The 14,004-nt window shown below is 52.5% G+C and overlaps 1 protein-coding gene across 4 annotated transcripts in view; it reads left to right on the plus strand.

The window, feature by feature from the left end:
- Nucleotides 1–13,396, plus strand: part of HGSNAT (heparan-alpha-glucosaminide N-acetyltransferase) — a 51,478-nt gene extending 38,082 nt beyond the window's left edge. For 3 of the 4 annotated variants that reach the window (XM_014562343.2, XM_032468667.1, XM_032468665.1), the window contains 11 exons: nt 926–1,002; nt 1,595–1,625; nt 3,232–3,392; nt 4,146–4,261; nt 6,455–6,576; nt 6,946–7,072; nt 8,085–8,171; nt 10,190–10,267; nt 10,734–10,804; nt 10,893–11,005; nt 11,188–13,396. In XM_014562343.2, coding sequence (XP_014417829.1) covers nt 926–1,002; nt 1,595–1,625; nt 3,232–3,392; nt 4,146–4,261; nt 6,455–6,576; nt 6,946–7,072; nt 8,085–8,171; nt 10,190–10,267; nt 10,734–10,804; nt 10,893–11,005; nt 11,188–11,369 — 1,165 coding nt within the window. In that variant the 3' untranslated portion in view covers nt 11,370–13,396. The remainder of the gene's footprint in view (nt 1–925; nt 1,003–1,594; nt 1,626–3,231; nt 3,393–4,145; nt 4,262–6,454; nt 6,577–6,945; nt 7,073–8,084; nt 8,172–10,189; nt 10,268–10,733; nt 10,805–10,892; nt 11,006–11,187) is intronic. The other variant, XM_032468666.1, reaches the window with a different exon arrangement.
- Nucleotides 13,397–14,004: the final 608 nt, after the last annotated feature.

Here is a 14,004-nt window from a genome sequence, read left to right on the forward strand (position 1 = left end):
ACCCGAGAAGTCTGGCCCGGCCTCCCCAGAGCTCTGAGTGTCCTGGTGGGTGTCTCCGAAGCCAGCTAGTGACAAGAATGATACTGATAATGACAGTGTTACCGTTCCAGCTTGTCTTAATTCATCTCTTAGCCGTCCGATGAGCTCTGTACTTAAAAAAAACCAAAACAAAACAACTATGCCTATTTGCTGATGAAGAAATTGAGCTTCAGAGCTGAGTATTTTGCCCTGGGTCACTCAGGGACTAAGAAGGACAGCTGGGATTTGATTCCAGGCAGCTGGACTCCCCACACATTACCCCACTGACACCAAGGTCTTCATTCCCCGCGGCTGCGGAATTCGCATCGAGCAGCAGCATGTTTTGAATGTTCTCTATTTTATCCCTCTGTCTTTCCGAGATGTTCACAGGGAGACAGGAACTAACGCTGATTAAGTGCCTGAAGGCTTCTAAGCGCTTCCAGGCGCCGCTCAGGTGCTGTGATGTGTGCTACCCACCCCGTCGCGGTGCCCACGATCCCCGGGGCAAGGTGTCCCTCCTTCACAGAGACCTGATGGGAGGCTCGCCCCAGCTCGAATGGCTCCTCAGAGGGATGGACTCAAGGCTTGACCCTAAAGACTGTCCCCTCCCACTGCAGTTCTTTAACCTGAGACGGCAAAATAATTAGCACAAAACCGAGTGACGGGGCATGTTCGGCTCTGTTTTCAAGTCATGCGGTTTAGCGTCAGCGTAGGTTTTTCTTAAGACATCCTGTTGGAAGTGTTGGCAGAGGACTTTTGTGCAGGGTCCTAACTGCAGTGGTTAGAGCTGGGAGTTGCTGCTTTTCAGTGCCTCCTGACGGCACGGGGTGAGTGTCACATGTCCCCTGCAGCCGGGCGTCCTCGAGCCACACACAAGCCCTGAGGGCGTGTCTTTGTTGTCCCACAGGATGGCTCTCACCATCATGGTCTTTGTCAACTATGGAGGAGGGCGATACTGGTACTTCAAACACTCGAGCTGGAATGGTAAGGTGCTTCCCACAGGCAGTGTTGCTTACGTGGGACCCCCAGAGCGCTGCGGGCAGGGGACGCCCTCGGCACCGCCCCCCAGGAGCTCCAGAGACACGCCCCCTGGAAGGACCCCTAGGAGGACCTTTAGATTCTTCCACCAGCCGTGAGCTCTGGTCTCCCGTGTGCTCCGGCTCTGTGATGCTTCTCTGGGACCACCCGTGGGCACCGGAGGCCTCGGCTGCGGGGGCTCTGCAGGAGGAGTCAGGACTTCAGCTATAAATGAGCCTTGTCCTGCTCCAGGTCTGCCTTGTATGACAGCCGCGTGGGCGTCCCGCCCGGAGACTCTGGTCCTCCTGGGGGTGCCGCTGGGCGGGGGTTGGTCTGAGTGGCCGTGAATCGGCTCAGTGGTCGGGTTAAGATGGGTTTTGAGTAGCGCTGCTTTGCGGGTTCTCCAGGTGGGCCCTTAGCACCCACCCCTGCTGGTGCAGAGTCCTGGGGGCGCTGGGTCACCTCCCGGGGTTCCCCGTGGTGTGAGAGGGAAGCTGCCCCCAGTCAGGGAGCACTGCTGTTGTAGGTCCTTCCTCACCGTTGCGCTGTGTCTCTGCAGGACTGACGGTGGCCGACCTCGTATTCCCGTGGTGAGTATCACACCTGCCACCCGCCCTTTGTGCTCGTCCTTGAGGCTTGGTTTTCAGCTGATGCTGGACACTCCCGACACCAGCCCTGAGTTCCAGGCTGCAGGCCTAGGCCCCTCCCAGGTCTCTGTGTTATCAGGTCCTTCCGAAAGCCATGTGACTGAATCCTTGTCACCCTTGGCGTGGTGCTCATCTAAGATGTGCAAATAAAAGATGAGTAACTTCGGAGGGAACGCTTTGTGAGTGTGCGTGTGACAGGCAGGGTCCTGGAATCTTGGAGGAAATCATACATTCGGAATACGTGGCTAAATTCCACTAATCCTGAAAATAAGTGTAAAAATCATGCTTCCTAAACGGTATGCATGTGGTGCATTGGCATCAGGGAATTCTGACAAGTATACAAGGGCGATGTTAGTAATAAGATAAAGCTTGGAGTAACAGTGGAGTGACCCAGCTCTGCCTCTGTCCGTCCAGGGCTCATGCCCCTTGCTGAGGGACCCGACTTCCTGCATGACCAGGAATTTGTGTCTCTGGGCACCTCCTCCATCATTACGAGGTAGAACCGGCTACTGGTTTGCATCTTTGGTCTCTGGTGTTCCATCGCTAATGTGAACTCAGGTTTTTCTGGGCTTGGGAGAAAAAGCCTTAACATTTTTTTTTAATTGAAGTACAGTTGATATACAACATTGTATAAGTTACAGGTGAACAATATAGTGACTCACAGGTATTAGTGACTGTACAGTTTTACTCACAATTTATACTCCATTTATAGTTACTAGTAAAATATCAGCTGTGTTCCCTGTGCTGTGCAGTATATCCTGGTGGCTTATTTTACACGTAACAGCTTGTACCTCACAGCTCCCTTCCCCTGTGTTGCCCGGTCCCCCTTCCCGGGAAGGAGTTCCTTGTGGAGATGAATCTGGGTGGGAGGAAGGTCTGCGTGCCTGCCGACCTGGTGATTGCTGACGTGTGTTCTCTGCGAGCTTCCCCACGGGCCGGTGGCCCCATTCCCGTTCCTGGCACCAGAGGCTTTTATCCGATTACGTGACCCCAAGAAAGGGAGCGAGGCCACCCCAGAATGCGACCAGCTCTCCCCTCTGTTACCCCCTCGCCAAGTCGTCAGACAGATTCTGTTCTGATTTTTTTTTTTTTAAATAAAAGACGAAATTTAGGATAGTAAAAAGGAAGGAAAGAAGAGGTGGCTCAAACTCCTAAAGAGAAAAAAAACTTTCATCTTTCTTTCAAGAGCGATAGTTACTTTAGAAACGATTGAAATTGAAATGCGTTGTTTCTCAAGGACTTGGGGGCGCGCGGGAGGGTGTCAGGTCAAGTCTTCTTTCTCCTCGACGACCACCCGGGAGGGTTGTCCCTGGAAGCTGCACTTCAGTGCTGAAAGGTTTCCTCCTAAGACAGGACATGGAGGCACACAAACCTCACAGCCCAGCGTTCGGAGTCTCCCTCCTCCGCAAACCCCACGTGGTTTCAGCAGCTGGTTCTTTAAAAAAAAATCACATGTTGCGTCTTCTAGGTACCAGGTTATAAAATACTCACGGTAGAGAGACCGCAAAAGTTGGAAATGGCCACCTGCTAACAGCTGTTGTCTTTTTAGGTTTGTTTTTATTATGGGATCTTCGATTTTTCTATCAATGACTTCCACTCTGCAGCGGGGATGCTCAAAGTTCAGATTGCTGGGGAAAATTGCGTGGAGGAGTTTCCTGTTACTCTGTATAGGAATTGTCGTTGTGAACCCCAATTACTGCCTTGGTCCACGTAAGTATTTCTTCCCCTCTGCTAGTTCATATTGAGCTTGAAGCGTGGAAGCAACGTGCCGGAACTGGGGAGAAATGGAGCTCCTCCACCCTGTGTCCCTGCAGACAGAACAGTTCTGTACAGAATGCTTGTATGGCTTTGGGCGTTACTATCTTGGAATTTCAGACCCAGCAGGTGCCCCCAAGCCCACTCAAACCCTCGTGTTGGACAGAGGAAGACCCTGGGGCCAGGGGAGTGAGGTGCTTTGTCCCAGTGTCGCGAGGGGCAGACTAGGGACCAGACCAGGTGACTGGTCCTCAGACCCTTCCTCCTGCCACTGTGGTTTCAGCAACTTTTTATAATAAGGCCATTGTTCAAGAGCCCACCTTGTCATCACCTGGGTGCCCCCGGCTGCTGGGAAGGAGACACTTGGGGAAGGCAGCCGTCCCTGTCCTCAGGGGGTGAGTGTACTGTGTCATTTGCCAAGGGAGACCTAATTGTCAGAGAGGTGCCAAATGAACCCCTCAGGCAAGACGCACCAAGACTTCAGGCAAGAGGAGGTGGAGTCCTGCGGGAAGGTGTCACAGAAAAGGAGATTGGCTGGGTCTCCAAAAAGTGGGCGCTGCTCCCAGGAGGACACATGGCAGGGCTCTTTGTAGGATTGCGCCCCCTTTGCAGGGATGGTCCCTGGGGAGAGCCTGCGGCCTGATGAGGATGTCCGGGGGTGAAGTGGGGGGTGCCGGCTGACACCCTCTGTGCCCTGTGTCCCCGCAGTGTCGTGGGAGGAGGCTCGCATCCCTGGCGTGCTCCAGCGGCTGGGGGTGACCTACTTCGTGGTCGCCGTGTTAGAGCTGCTCTTTTTCAAGCCCGTGCCTGAGAGCTGTGCCTCGGTGAGAAACCCTGCTCTAAAAGTGGTGGTGGTGGGGTGTCCCTGAATAGCTGTGGGAACTTTCTTTTGTTCTGGGTGCAGCACTAGGGAGTGTAGGGCCCTACCTCTGTTTGCCAAAAGCATGCTTTTTCCTCTTCAATGAGTTATTTTTATTTAGTCTTTGTAACAGTCTTTTTTAAAAAAATTGGGGTGAAAAATGCGTAACAGGAGTTCTACCCTCTTAGCAAATTTTTCAGTTTCCGTTCGTCAGATGCCTTTTGATGGCGTGAAATAACATCACCGTCGTCTGGTTTGCTAGCTCAGTCTCTCGGATGCATTACTGTCAAGTTTTCTGTTTCCTGGTGGTACAAGATACACAAAAAACTCATTGAGCATCTCTGTCTATACAAAGGCTGCAAAGGTCTCACTTGGAGGAAACGTACTGAGCTCAGGATGGGGGATGACAGTTCAGCCCCCGGCTGGGTTGCTTCCTGTCTCTTCTTCCTTAGAAGTGCGTGAGCACCTCAGCTCTTTTGTGCTGACTTTCTGGCTTACTGTAAATCGCTGAGTTGACTTTACTCAGATGATAGTTATCCCCCCCGCTACAAAGGAAGTAAAAATTCAGGTGGAAATTGTTATATTCTTCTGTTTGGGGTCCTGCGTCACAGTCAGTCAGGCTGTATTTGTGGTCCAGCTTCTCCCTGGTGTGTAACCAGCGCAGCCATCGCTGAATCCCAGATTCTCCCGGGTCTTCTTGTGATGGCTGCTCAGAGGTATTTTCCTGGAGTGTGTTTAACTCCTTCGCCCCCGGCCCTGCCCTCCCTGCCCGTGCACCTGTGCCCTCTGCTGTAGACCCTGGAGCTGGAGTGGGGCTCCACATGCACATGAACTTGAGCTCGGTGCCCGTGGGGGACCTGAGGGTCTGCGGAGGCTTGTCCCAGCCGCCCCGACGGAGCCGGGGTAGGGTATACAAGGAAGAGGCGGACCACACCCCTTCTTCCTTCAACCAGAACCGCCCCAAAAGTTTAAATTTCATTTTACCTTTTAAACATTTATTTTTAATTTCTTTTTTTAAAATAGCTTTATTGAGATATGATTCGTGTACTATGAAACTCACACATTGAGGTGCACAGTTCAGTGATATTTCGTGAATTCACAGAGTTGTGCAGTCATCATCAGCTGTCCAGTTCTAGAACATTTTCATCACCCCCCAAAAAACCCTATCCTCATTACCAGCCACTCCCCAGTCCCCACTTCCCCTCAGCCCAGGCATCCCCTAATCTGTTTCCTGCCTCTGTAGGTCTGCCTGGTCTGGACATTTTGTAAAAATGGAATTATACAATACATGGCTTTGGTGTCTGGCTTCTTTAGCATAATATTTTTCAAGGTTCATCCATATTGCCCCATCAATACTTGAGTTTTTTTCACTGCTAAATAATATTCCATCTTACAAATGTACCACATTTTGTATCCATTTATCAGCTGCTGGATATTTGACTTGTCTCCACTTTCTGGCTATTATGAATAATGATTCTGTGTTCATTTATGTACCAGTTCTTGGTCAAGTGTCTCTTTTCAAATCTCTGGGGTACAGGAGTAGAATTGCCTACTGATTTCTTTTTTTTTAATTTTTATTTTTTTTGCTGGGGAGGTAATTAGGTTGACTTTATTTTTAGAGGAGAGACTGGGGATTGATCCCAGGACCTTGTGTATGCTAAGCATGTGCTCTACCACTGAGCTATACCTTCCCCCCACTGATTTCTTTTTGTTTGTTTGTTTTTTGTTTGGGGTTTGGGGGGCGGTTGTATATATATATTTTTATTGATGTATAAGCAGTTGACAACGTTGTGTCAATTTCTGGTGCACAGCACAATGCTTCAGTCGTACATGAACATACATATATTCATTTTCATATTCTTTTTCACCATAAGTTACTACGAGATATTGATTATAGTTCCCTGTGCTGCGCAGTGTAAACTTGTTTATCTATTTTATATCCCAGTGATTTTTTTTTTGGACTACCATTTTACTGTGATATTTCATAGAGAAGGACCAGCTAGACCACGTCCTGCGTATGAAACAAAAGCATCTTTTTGTGTTACTCCCATAAAGGCCGCGGGAAGAGTCACAAGGACTCTCCCAGATACACGCCCTGCGCACCCCTCCCGTTCCCCTTGCGAGCAGTTCACGTGTGTTTTCGATCCCCCCCACCCAGGAGAGGAGCTGCTTTTCTCTTCTGGACGTGGTGTCCAGCTGGCCGCAGTGGCTCGTCATCATGGCGCTGGAAGGCATCTGGCTGGCCTTGACCTTCTTCCTACCTGTCCCCGGATGCCCCACGTGAGTGAGCTCGGGTGGGAAACCGCTTTTTGACCATCATTTTCTGCCAAGTCAGAGCCTCTGGGGTCTGGCTCTCTGCGATTTTCCCAGTTCAGGAATTCCCTCCTTTGAGGCATCCCTTTTTGGGAGGGGAGCTTGGTGGGTGTCCAGAGGACTGCTGTCCTGGGGGTTTTCCAGGGTCAGTGTGAGTGGCAGCCCCACCCCGCCATGGCAGGGGGCTGTGGAGTCAGGAGTCCCTTCGGTGGGAGAGCGTCGTGGTGGTGCTGCGGGGCTGTCAGGCCGTGGGTGTGCGACGCTCTTCGGTGGCCCTGGGTGTCCCCTCCTCCCTCCGAAGTCTCATCATTGAAGCCCGTGTTCTCGCTCCCCCAGCGGTTACCTTGGCCCTGGTGGCATTGGCGATCTGGGCAAGTATCCGAATTGTACTGGAGGGGCTGCCGGCTACATCGACCGCTTGCTCCTGGGAGACCATCACATTTACCAGCATCCTTCCTCCGCTGTGAGTGAGCCTGGCCTGTGCTCGGACCTGACACTCAGGGGCCCCGAAGTGGAGGAGGAGGAAGGGCCAGCCACCTTTGAACTGTGTCCGTTAAGCAGAAGAGGGTGGGAAGGAAGCATTGTTTGCAGAAGTGGCTGACGTTAGAGACCTCAGTGTACTGTTGGTTGTGGGCCGCATTTCCCTGGGTTTAAAGTGAGAAGTCCTCAGTGTACGTGTCAGGTACCGAGGCAGAGACTCTGGTGCAGAGGATTTGTCGGGCGGTCCTGGGATCAGCACCTGTGGGGGAGGGAGGGAGCGGACGGGGCAGGAGCGATCAGTCACTCTGAGGCCGCGGCTGGTCTCCCCGGGGCCCTTCAGGGTTGTTCTCAGTAGGGTGAGGGACCCGGCCCTTGACATCCCTGGCTGACTGTGGGCTGCCCCAGCTGCGTGGCTCCCAGAGAGGCGGCTGTCTTCATCATGGATAATCCAGAAGCCGCTGAGAGCTTTTGGCCACCAGTACTGGTGGCAGCTGCGGGAGTGGATGCTCTGGTCCTCAAAGGAGCCAGGGTGGGGTGGGGTCGGGGGAAAGGATGTCTGGGTGGTGCACTTCAGCACCCCGGCAGTGGAGAGCTCCGGACGTCTGCAGTTTCCGCAGTAACAATCTCTTTTATAACAAAATAACACGGATATGCATTTTAAACGTTTATTGCCCTACAAGAGGAAAGGAAGTAGGGTTGACCACAAAGAATAAGCCTGCAGGTTAGAAGGTGCCGTGTGCGGTGTTTGAACCTGGATGGGGACGGTTGTGTCCTTGAGGCGGCTGTGCTGGGCCGGGGCTCATGTCTGTGTTCCCTCCCTCCCTCCCGTCACTCACCACACACTTGCTGGGACGGTGTAACCCCCAGGCTGGCAGTGAGTTTCTACCACAAAAACAAAAAGCAGACTGCTGGGGCGTCTCCAAGTCTGGGTTGGGTCGTGCGTGTGTGCTTCGCGGTCAGTGGGTGAGCGCGGCCCCCTCGTTCTGCCCTGCCAGGTTCTTTATCACACTGATGTGGCCTACGACCCGGAAGGCATCCTGGGCACCATCAACTCCATCGTCATGGCCTTTTTGGGAGTTCAGGTATTTGTCCGTTTTATTACAGCGCATCTTCCTTATGGTTTGTGATGATTGATGCATCATTAATGAATCATAAACCATTTGGGTTATTTACTTTTTTAGGGGGGGTTATTAGGTTTCTTGATTGATTGGTTTTAATGGAGGGCCTGGGGATCGAACCCAGGACCTCGTGCATGCTGAGCGTGCACTGTACCCCTGAGCTCTATCCCCCTCCCGAGTTTGGTTTAAATAGGTAATTGGGAGCATATCTTTTGTGTGTTTCACACCTAGTAAATTTCGTTTCTATTTGACAGAGCGTGAAACTAGAAGTTGCTAAAATCCAGCTCATTCGTATAATTAGGTATAATTCCTGTGTTTTCAAAAGAAGGTCCTGTTGTTTACGTGGCTCTTCTCAGCGGGGGAGGCGCAGCGGCCTCTGGGTGAAAAGTTTCCCTGCAGGCACGGGCAGTGTGTGGGAGGTCGCCTGTCGCCTGTCGCCTTTCTTTTGCTTACGCTTCAAGGCGATGCATCGTTTATGCCAGTCAGTGCAGGTTGCTCTTGGTTTGTCCCGCATGCAGTTGTGTCTGAACAGCCTCGCTTTCCCTTCCTGAAGCTCCCCTTGTACGAGGGGCGACGGCTGGGGGGGGGCGCGTACCGCTCTCCACGACCGCGCAAGTGCTCCGTGTGTGCCGTCCGTGTGGCTGCTGAGTCCTGCGAATGTGGCTGGTCTGACAGAGGAACCAGTTTTTAATTTTATTTAACTTTAATTCATTTACATTCAAAGTTAAATTGTCACAGGTGGCCAGGGGCTCCCCTATGGGGTTAGTGCAGGTCAACCGCATCCATATTGGTGATTACATAATTTCCTATTTAGACGTGGAGCTCAGTGGTAGAGCGCGTGCTTAGCATACGTGAGGTCCTGGGTTCAATCCCCTGTCCCTCCGTTAAAAGTAAATAAATAAATAACCTAATTATCTTCTCCCCCCTTAAAAAAAAAACCCCAAATAAATAGAAGTGCTGCCTTTCTTTCCGCAGCACTCTAGAGTTTCGTTGGGTGCTTTTACATAAATGCATTTAATCCCCCACGTGCTTTCCAGGTAAACCTGAGCTTGTGGGGGGGCAGCCGAGGGTGGGGTTCGGGGTGCAGAGCTGGTGCCCAGCCCCGCCCTGCTGTTCACTAGCTGGGTTGCCCCAGTCGGGTCCCCTCGCCTCTCTGTGTTTTGGTGGCACCTGCTTACTTCACAAAAGTGTCGAGCAGATTAAATAAGTTAATTCACATAAAGTTCTAAGAACAGGACATTCATAAATTTAAAGTATTTGAACAATTTTTAAAATTTTTTTTTAAATTTTAGCCATTGTAATTTATATTAATATATAATTGTATATTGTATATAATACGTTAATATATGATATTATACATTATTATAAGTTATTATTAACACTTTCTTTGATGTCTCCAGAAATTAATTCCTCATTTCCAGGGATTTTTATGCAAAGTCCAAATTGTACTGTTTGTAAAATCTTTCCCTGTCTACTGGTCCACCCTCTTCTGTGCCCCCACCAGAGCAGGCCATCTAGCAGCCTTGTTACTTTGAAAGATAAGAAGTCACTTTCCTTGGCTCCCATCACCTGTGGGAGAAAGTCTGTGCCTCGCAGGGAGACCTGCAGGCCGACCTGTTACCACCTTCCCACCTCTCCCTGCCCTTCCTGCCCCGGCCTTTCTGAACTACCTACACCTGAGGGAGGCTGTGGGTTTCCACCCGTTTTGATGTGCTTTTGCTCATGCTGTTCCATCCTGCCCAAACACTGTTCCTGCTTTGTGCTCACATTCTCAACTCGCTGGCACCTCCTCAGCGCATCTCCCTCCCGAGTGGTCCCCTGTGCCTCTCGGCCTCCACCAGCCAAGGGCAGGGGTTCATTCCTCCTGTACCCCCAGTGCCTGCAGGCGAGCCTGTCTGTCGCATGGTTAGGACGGTGGATGAGGACAAAATAAGAAAACACCGCAGGCGATTCTCTCGGTCACGTTGTGTCTTCCTCCCCAGGCAGGGAAAATACTCCTGTACTACAAGGATCGGACGAAAGACATCCTGGTCAGGTTCACTGCCTGGTGCTGTCTCCTCGTGAGTAACGTCGCTCCTCACCGGGGCGCCTTCTAGTCACGCACACAGAGCTGAAAGGGATAAAGTGTCGACCAGAGCTGGGAGAGCAGGGGCCACATCGTAACAGTAACATTCGCCACTCAAATAAGAGAGAGGAGAAATCTTTACAGCTAAATTTCAGGTTCATTTTCTCAGGAAAATGCCTTTATAAGTAAGTCAGCGAATGCGTGAGGAAGTGGAGCGGAGGTGTGGGTTCTGGTGGGACCTTTGCCATAAAGACCTTCAACTCGGGAGCGATGCTGAAAAGATTTCTTGAAGAGTATTTTTAGTTAAACATCTTACACATGGTTTTCCAGTTTAAAGAATGAAACAGAGCCATGATTTTCAGCCCTCCCTGAGCAGTTAAGTCACTCACACTTTCAGGGTTGAACCACAGCTGTTTCTTGAGATCGTGTGAAAAAGTTACCATCTTTCTCCCCCATTACAGGGGCTCATTTCTGTTGCTCTGACAAAAGCTTCCGAAAATGAAGGCTTTATTCCAGTGAACAAAAATCTCTGGTAGGTACAGAGAGCATGACATTTTCCTCCGGCGGGGCTGACGTCGGGTGTGCCCGGGAGCCTGACGCCCGCTCGTCCCATCCCCCAGGTCCATCTCCTACGTCACCACGCTGAGCGCCTTTGCCTTCTTCATCCTGCTGGTCCTGTACCCCGTTGTGGACGTGCATGGACTGTGGACGGGGACCCCGTTCTTCTACCCGGGTGAGCACCCCCGGCCCGGCTGCGTGTCTGTAGGAGGGGACCCAGCGGGCTCACCCCTAAGGTCCACACGCACCGCTGCTTTGGGGCCCTAGCCGATAAGGGGAGTGGGTGCTCATTGTTTTCTCGCTGAACCGGAGCCGAACCTCCAGAGTTCGGTCAGTGATCAGGCGTGTCTCTCCCAGGGATGAACTCCATCCTGGTGTACGTCGGCCACGAGGTGTTTGAGAACTACTTCCCCTTCCAGTGGAGGCTGGGGGACAGCCAGTCGCACAAGGAGCATCTCGTCCAGAACCTGGTCGCCACCGCTCTCTGGGTGCTCATCGCCTACATTTTGTATAAGAAGAAGGTTTTTTGGAAAATCTGAGCGCCCCAGCTGCGGTGCGTTGCTGGCAGAGCCTGCAGGGCCTGGGGAATCGTTAAAAGGAGTCACTCGTCGTAAAACGGGTGGGCTGTGTATCTCCCGATCGTGGGGAGTCGGAACCTGCCTGTGCACGTGGGACTTCATAACTGTCGGAGATGTAATTGTGTCTCCTCTCCATCCCCAGTGTAGTGGATTTGGAACTTCGTTCTGAGGATTTCTCGTGTAGGTTTTCCAAAGGGAGCTACCAGCCCGTTTTGCTTCTGTGACGGATAAAACAGCCTCAGGTCAGATTCTCACTGATCTAGGTTTCCTGCAAACCGCCTTCCCACGGGCGTCCACGCCAGCCAAGATACCAGCGTTTCTGCTCTGACCGCCCGCCAGGCTCGCTGGGCGCGATGGCTCCTCACACAGCCTCGCGTGTTTTGATGAAGTCCAGTGTGATACTTCAGGAAAGTCCAAGTCATTTCCTTTCACTCTGTGAGGCATCAGTGGGTCCAAAAAAAAAATGTCTTTCTATCTGGATCCATTGTCTCTTTTCCCTGTGTGAAGACAAGTTAAACCTTAGCTGTTATTCTAGCCGCTCTTGCTTATGGCCGCCTACTTAGGTGTCTGTCAATCACCTGCCTGTCTTCTGTCCCCCACCCACCTCGCACCTGTCCATCTTTCTCTGTATCTGGACGGTGGCTGGTCCTGGGGCCGTGGCTGTGGGAGAGAGAAGCCCGCTGTCCCGGCCGTGGCTCCAGCCCTGCCGTCCGTCCGTGGAGGGTGCCCGACAAGCCCCGGGCGGCCAGGGAGGGGATGCGGCCTCTCCCTCCCTCGGCGCGGGGGGGTACATGGATGGCTTTTCTGAAATCCTTAGAGAAGTCATTTTATCCCAGAAGACTCTTCAAATAATGAGAAAGAATTGTTTAAACTCTGATCGGAGTTTGGGGAGAGATGGGGCTGCTGAAAACAGACCAGAAGGTTGTCCGCGCAGGGGCTGGAGCAGTGAGACAGGCTGTGGTGCCCCCATCTGACCAGGCGAGGATGGGCAAGTCCAAGCTACCGTCAGGTTTTCCTTCAGCATGGGATTCCCACAGGAGGTTCCTGATACGGTGGTGCATCACGTGGGCACTGTCCCCGAACTCACCCCGACCTGTGACCGCCCGCGGACCACCCCGCCTGGACGTCCGCCAGCACCCAGCCCAGTCCTTCCCCTTCCTCCCCCGAGCACACCTGCCGGGCGTGGACCGCGCCCCTGCCCCCCTCCCCAGTGTCGACCTGCCGGGTGTGGACCGCTCTGGCTCCGTGGATAGGTCTCCCTCTGTCTCTCAGTATAAAACTTTCGTTATCCTCCAGTCCCCTTTCCCGTGTTGAGTTGTTGACAGTCTTCTCAATTCTGACTCCGTCCCTCACCTAGACCTTCTCACTCTCGGGGCTGCTGCCTGTTCCTCTTAACCAGACTCCTGGAACAATTATTAAACCAGCCCCCTTCCCTCAGTCCCTGCCTCCGTCAAGTCACAATCCATTGCCACCAGGTTAGGCTTCAGAAAGCAGAGCTCAAATCAGATCCCCCCGCTTTATAGAAACTTCCAGTTGGAACAGCTTTGCCGGGCATAGACCCACTCTCCGTCGAGCCCAGCCCGGCTGTCCGGCTTTCTCTCCCCGGCCCCGCAGACCCACCTAATTCCATCCTGACCCCCTCCTCCCGCCTGCGGCAGGTAGCCAGTTGTCCTGCCTCTGACTCAGATTCTGGTCCTCCTGGGTGACTTTTCCCCGTAACTTTCTCCCATCTACATCGGACCTGCTTCTAAGGCACCTTCTCTCGGCTCTTATTCTCGTCCCAAAGTAAGACTCTCTTCCTCTGGGTTCTCATAATAGCCCCTGGGGCTCGATCTCCTGGCATTTGTCACTTTCTGGCTTGTGTGACAGTTACCTGTGTACATGACCGTCTCCCACACGGGGACACCGTGTTCATCTGCACGGTCTTCGTGGCGCAGACACAGGGCCTTGTGCAGAGCAGGCGCTAAATAAACGTTTGTTAAAGCAAAGCAGCGGCGGAGGGTTTGTTTTTAATATTTAAGTGCTGATTAAATTTAGCGCGTGTCTGGAGTGCTGCACAGAAGTGTTCCCGGAACTGATGTGCGTGTGTGAGTGCCATCTTGGAGGAAACCCTTCTCTTGCAGTGAACCTTGTGGGTGGTCACAGCTGCGCCACCTCAAAGCCAGAGGTCAGGCCTCCCCAGAAGCATGTCTCAGGTGGGGGGTACATCACTTAGGATGTCCTGAGCCTTAAGGAGCAGGAAATCCCAATTCAGCTGAGTTAGGAGAGACTCGCACGTAAGTAGTCCCCAGCTCAGTGCCTTCCCCACCTCCGTCCCGTGGCCACACACACTCCACCAGTGTGACACTCCCGGGAGGGGGCTGGGGAGGGCATCCTCTGCCTCAGATTTTATCGGCCAGAAAACCCTCCCCAGAAGTGTCTCAGCAGCCTTTCCCTCGTGTCTCACTGGCTGCAGGTGCCTCAGTGGATGGTGCAAAGCCAGCTGTGACGAGGGCACTTGAATTGACTGGCCCAGGGAGGATAGGGGACAGTCACCTCCTTGGGGAGGGGCAGGGAGTGTTGGGGGGGTGAGTGGAGGGTGGATCTTTAAAAATCC

The sequence above is a fragment of the Camelus ferus genome, chromosome 26, assembly GCF_009834535.1.
Source record: "Camelus ferus isolate YT-003-E chromosome 26, BCGSAC_Cfer_1.0, whole genome shotgun sequence".
Lineage (NCBI taxonomy): Eukaryota > Metazoa > Chordata > Mammalia > Artiodactyla > Camelidae > Camelus > Camelus ferus.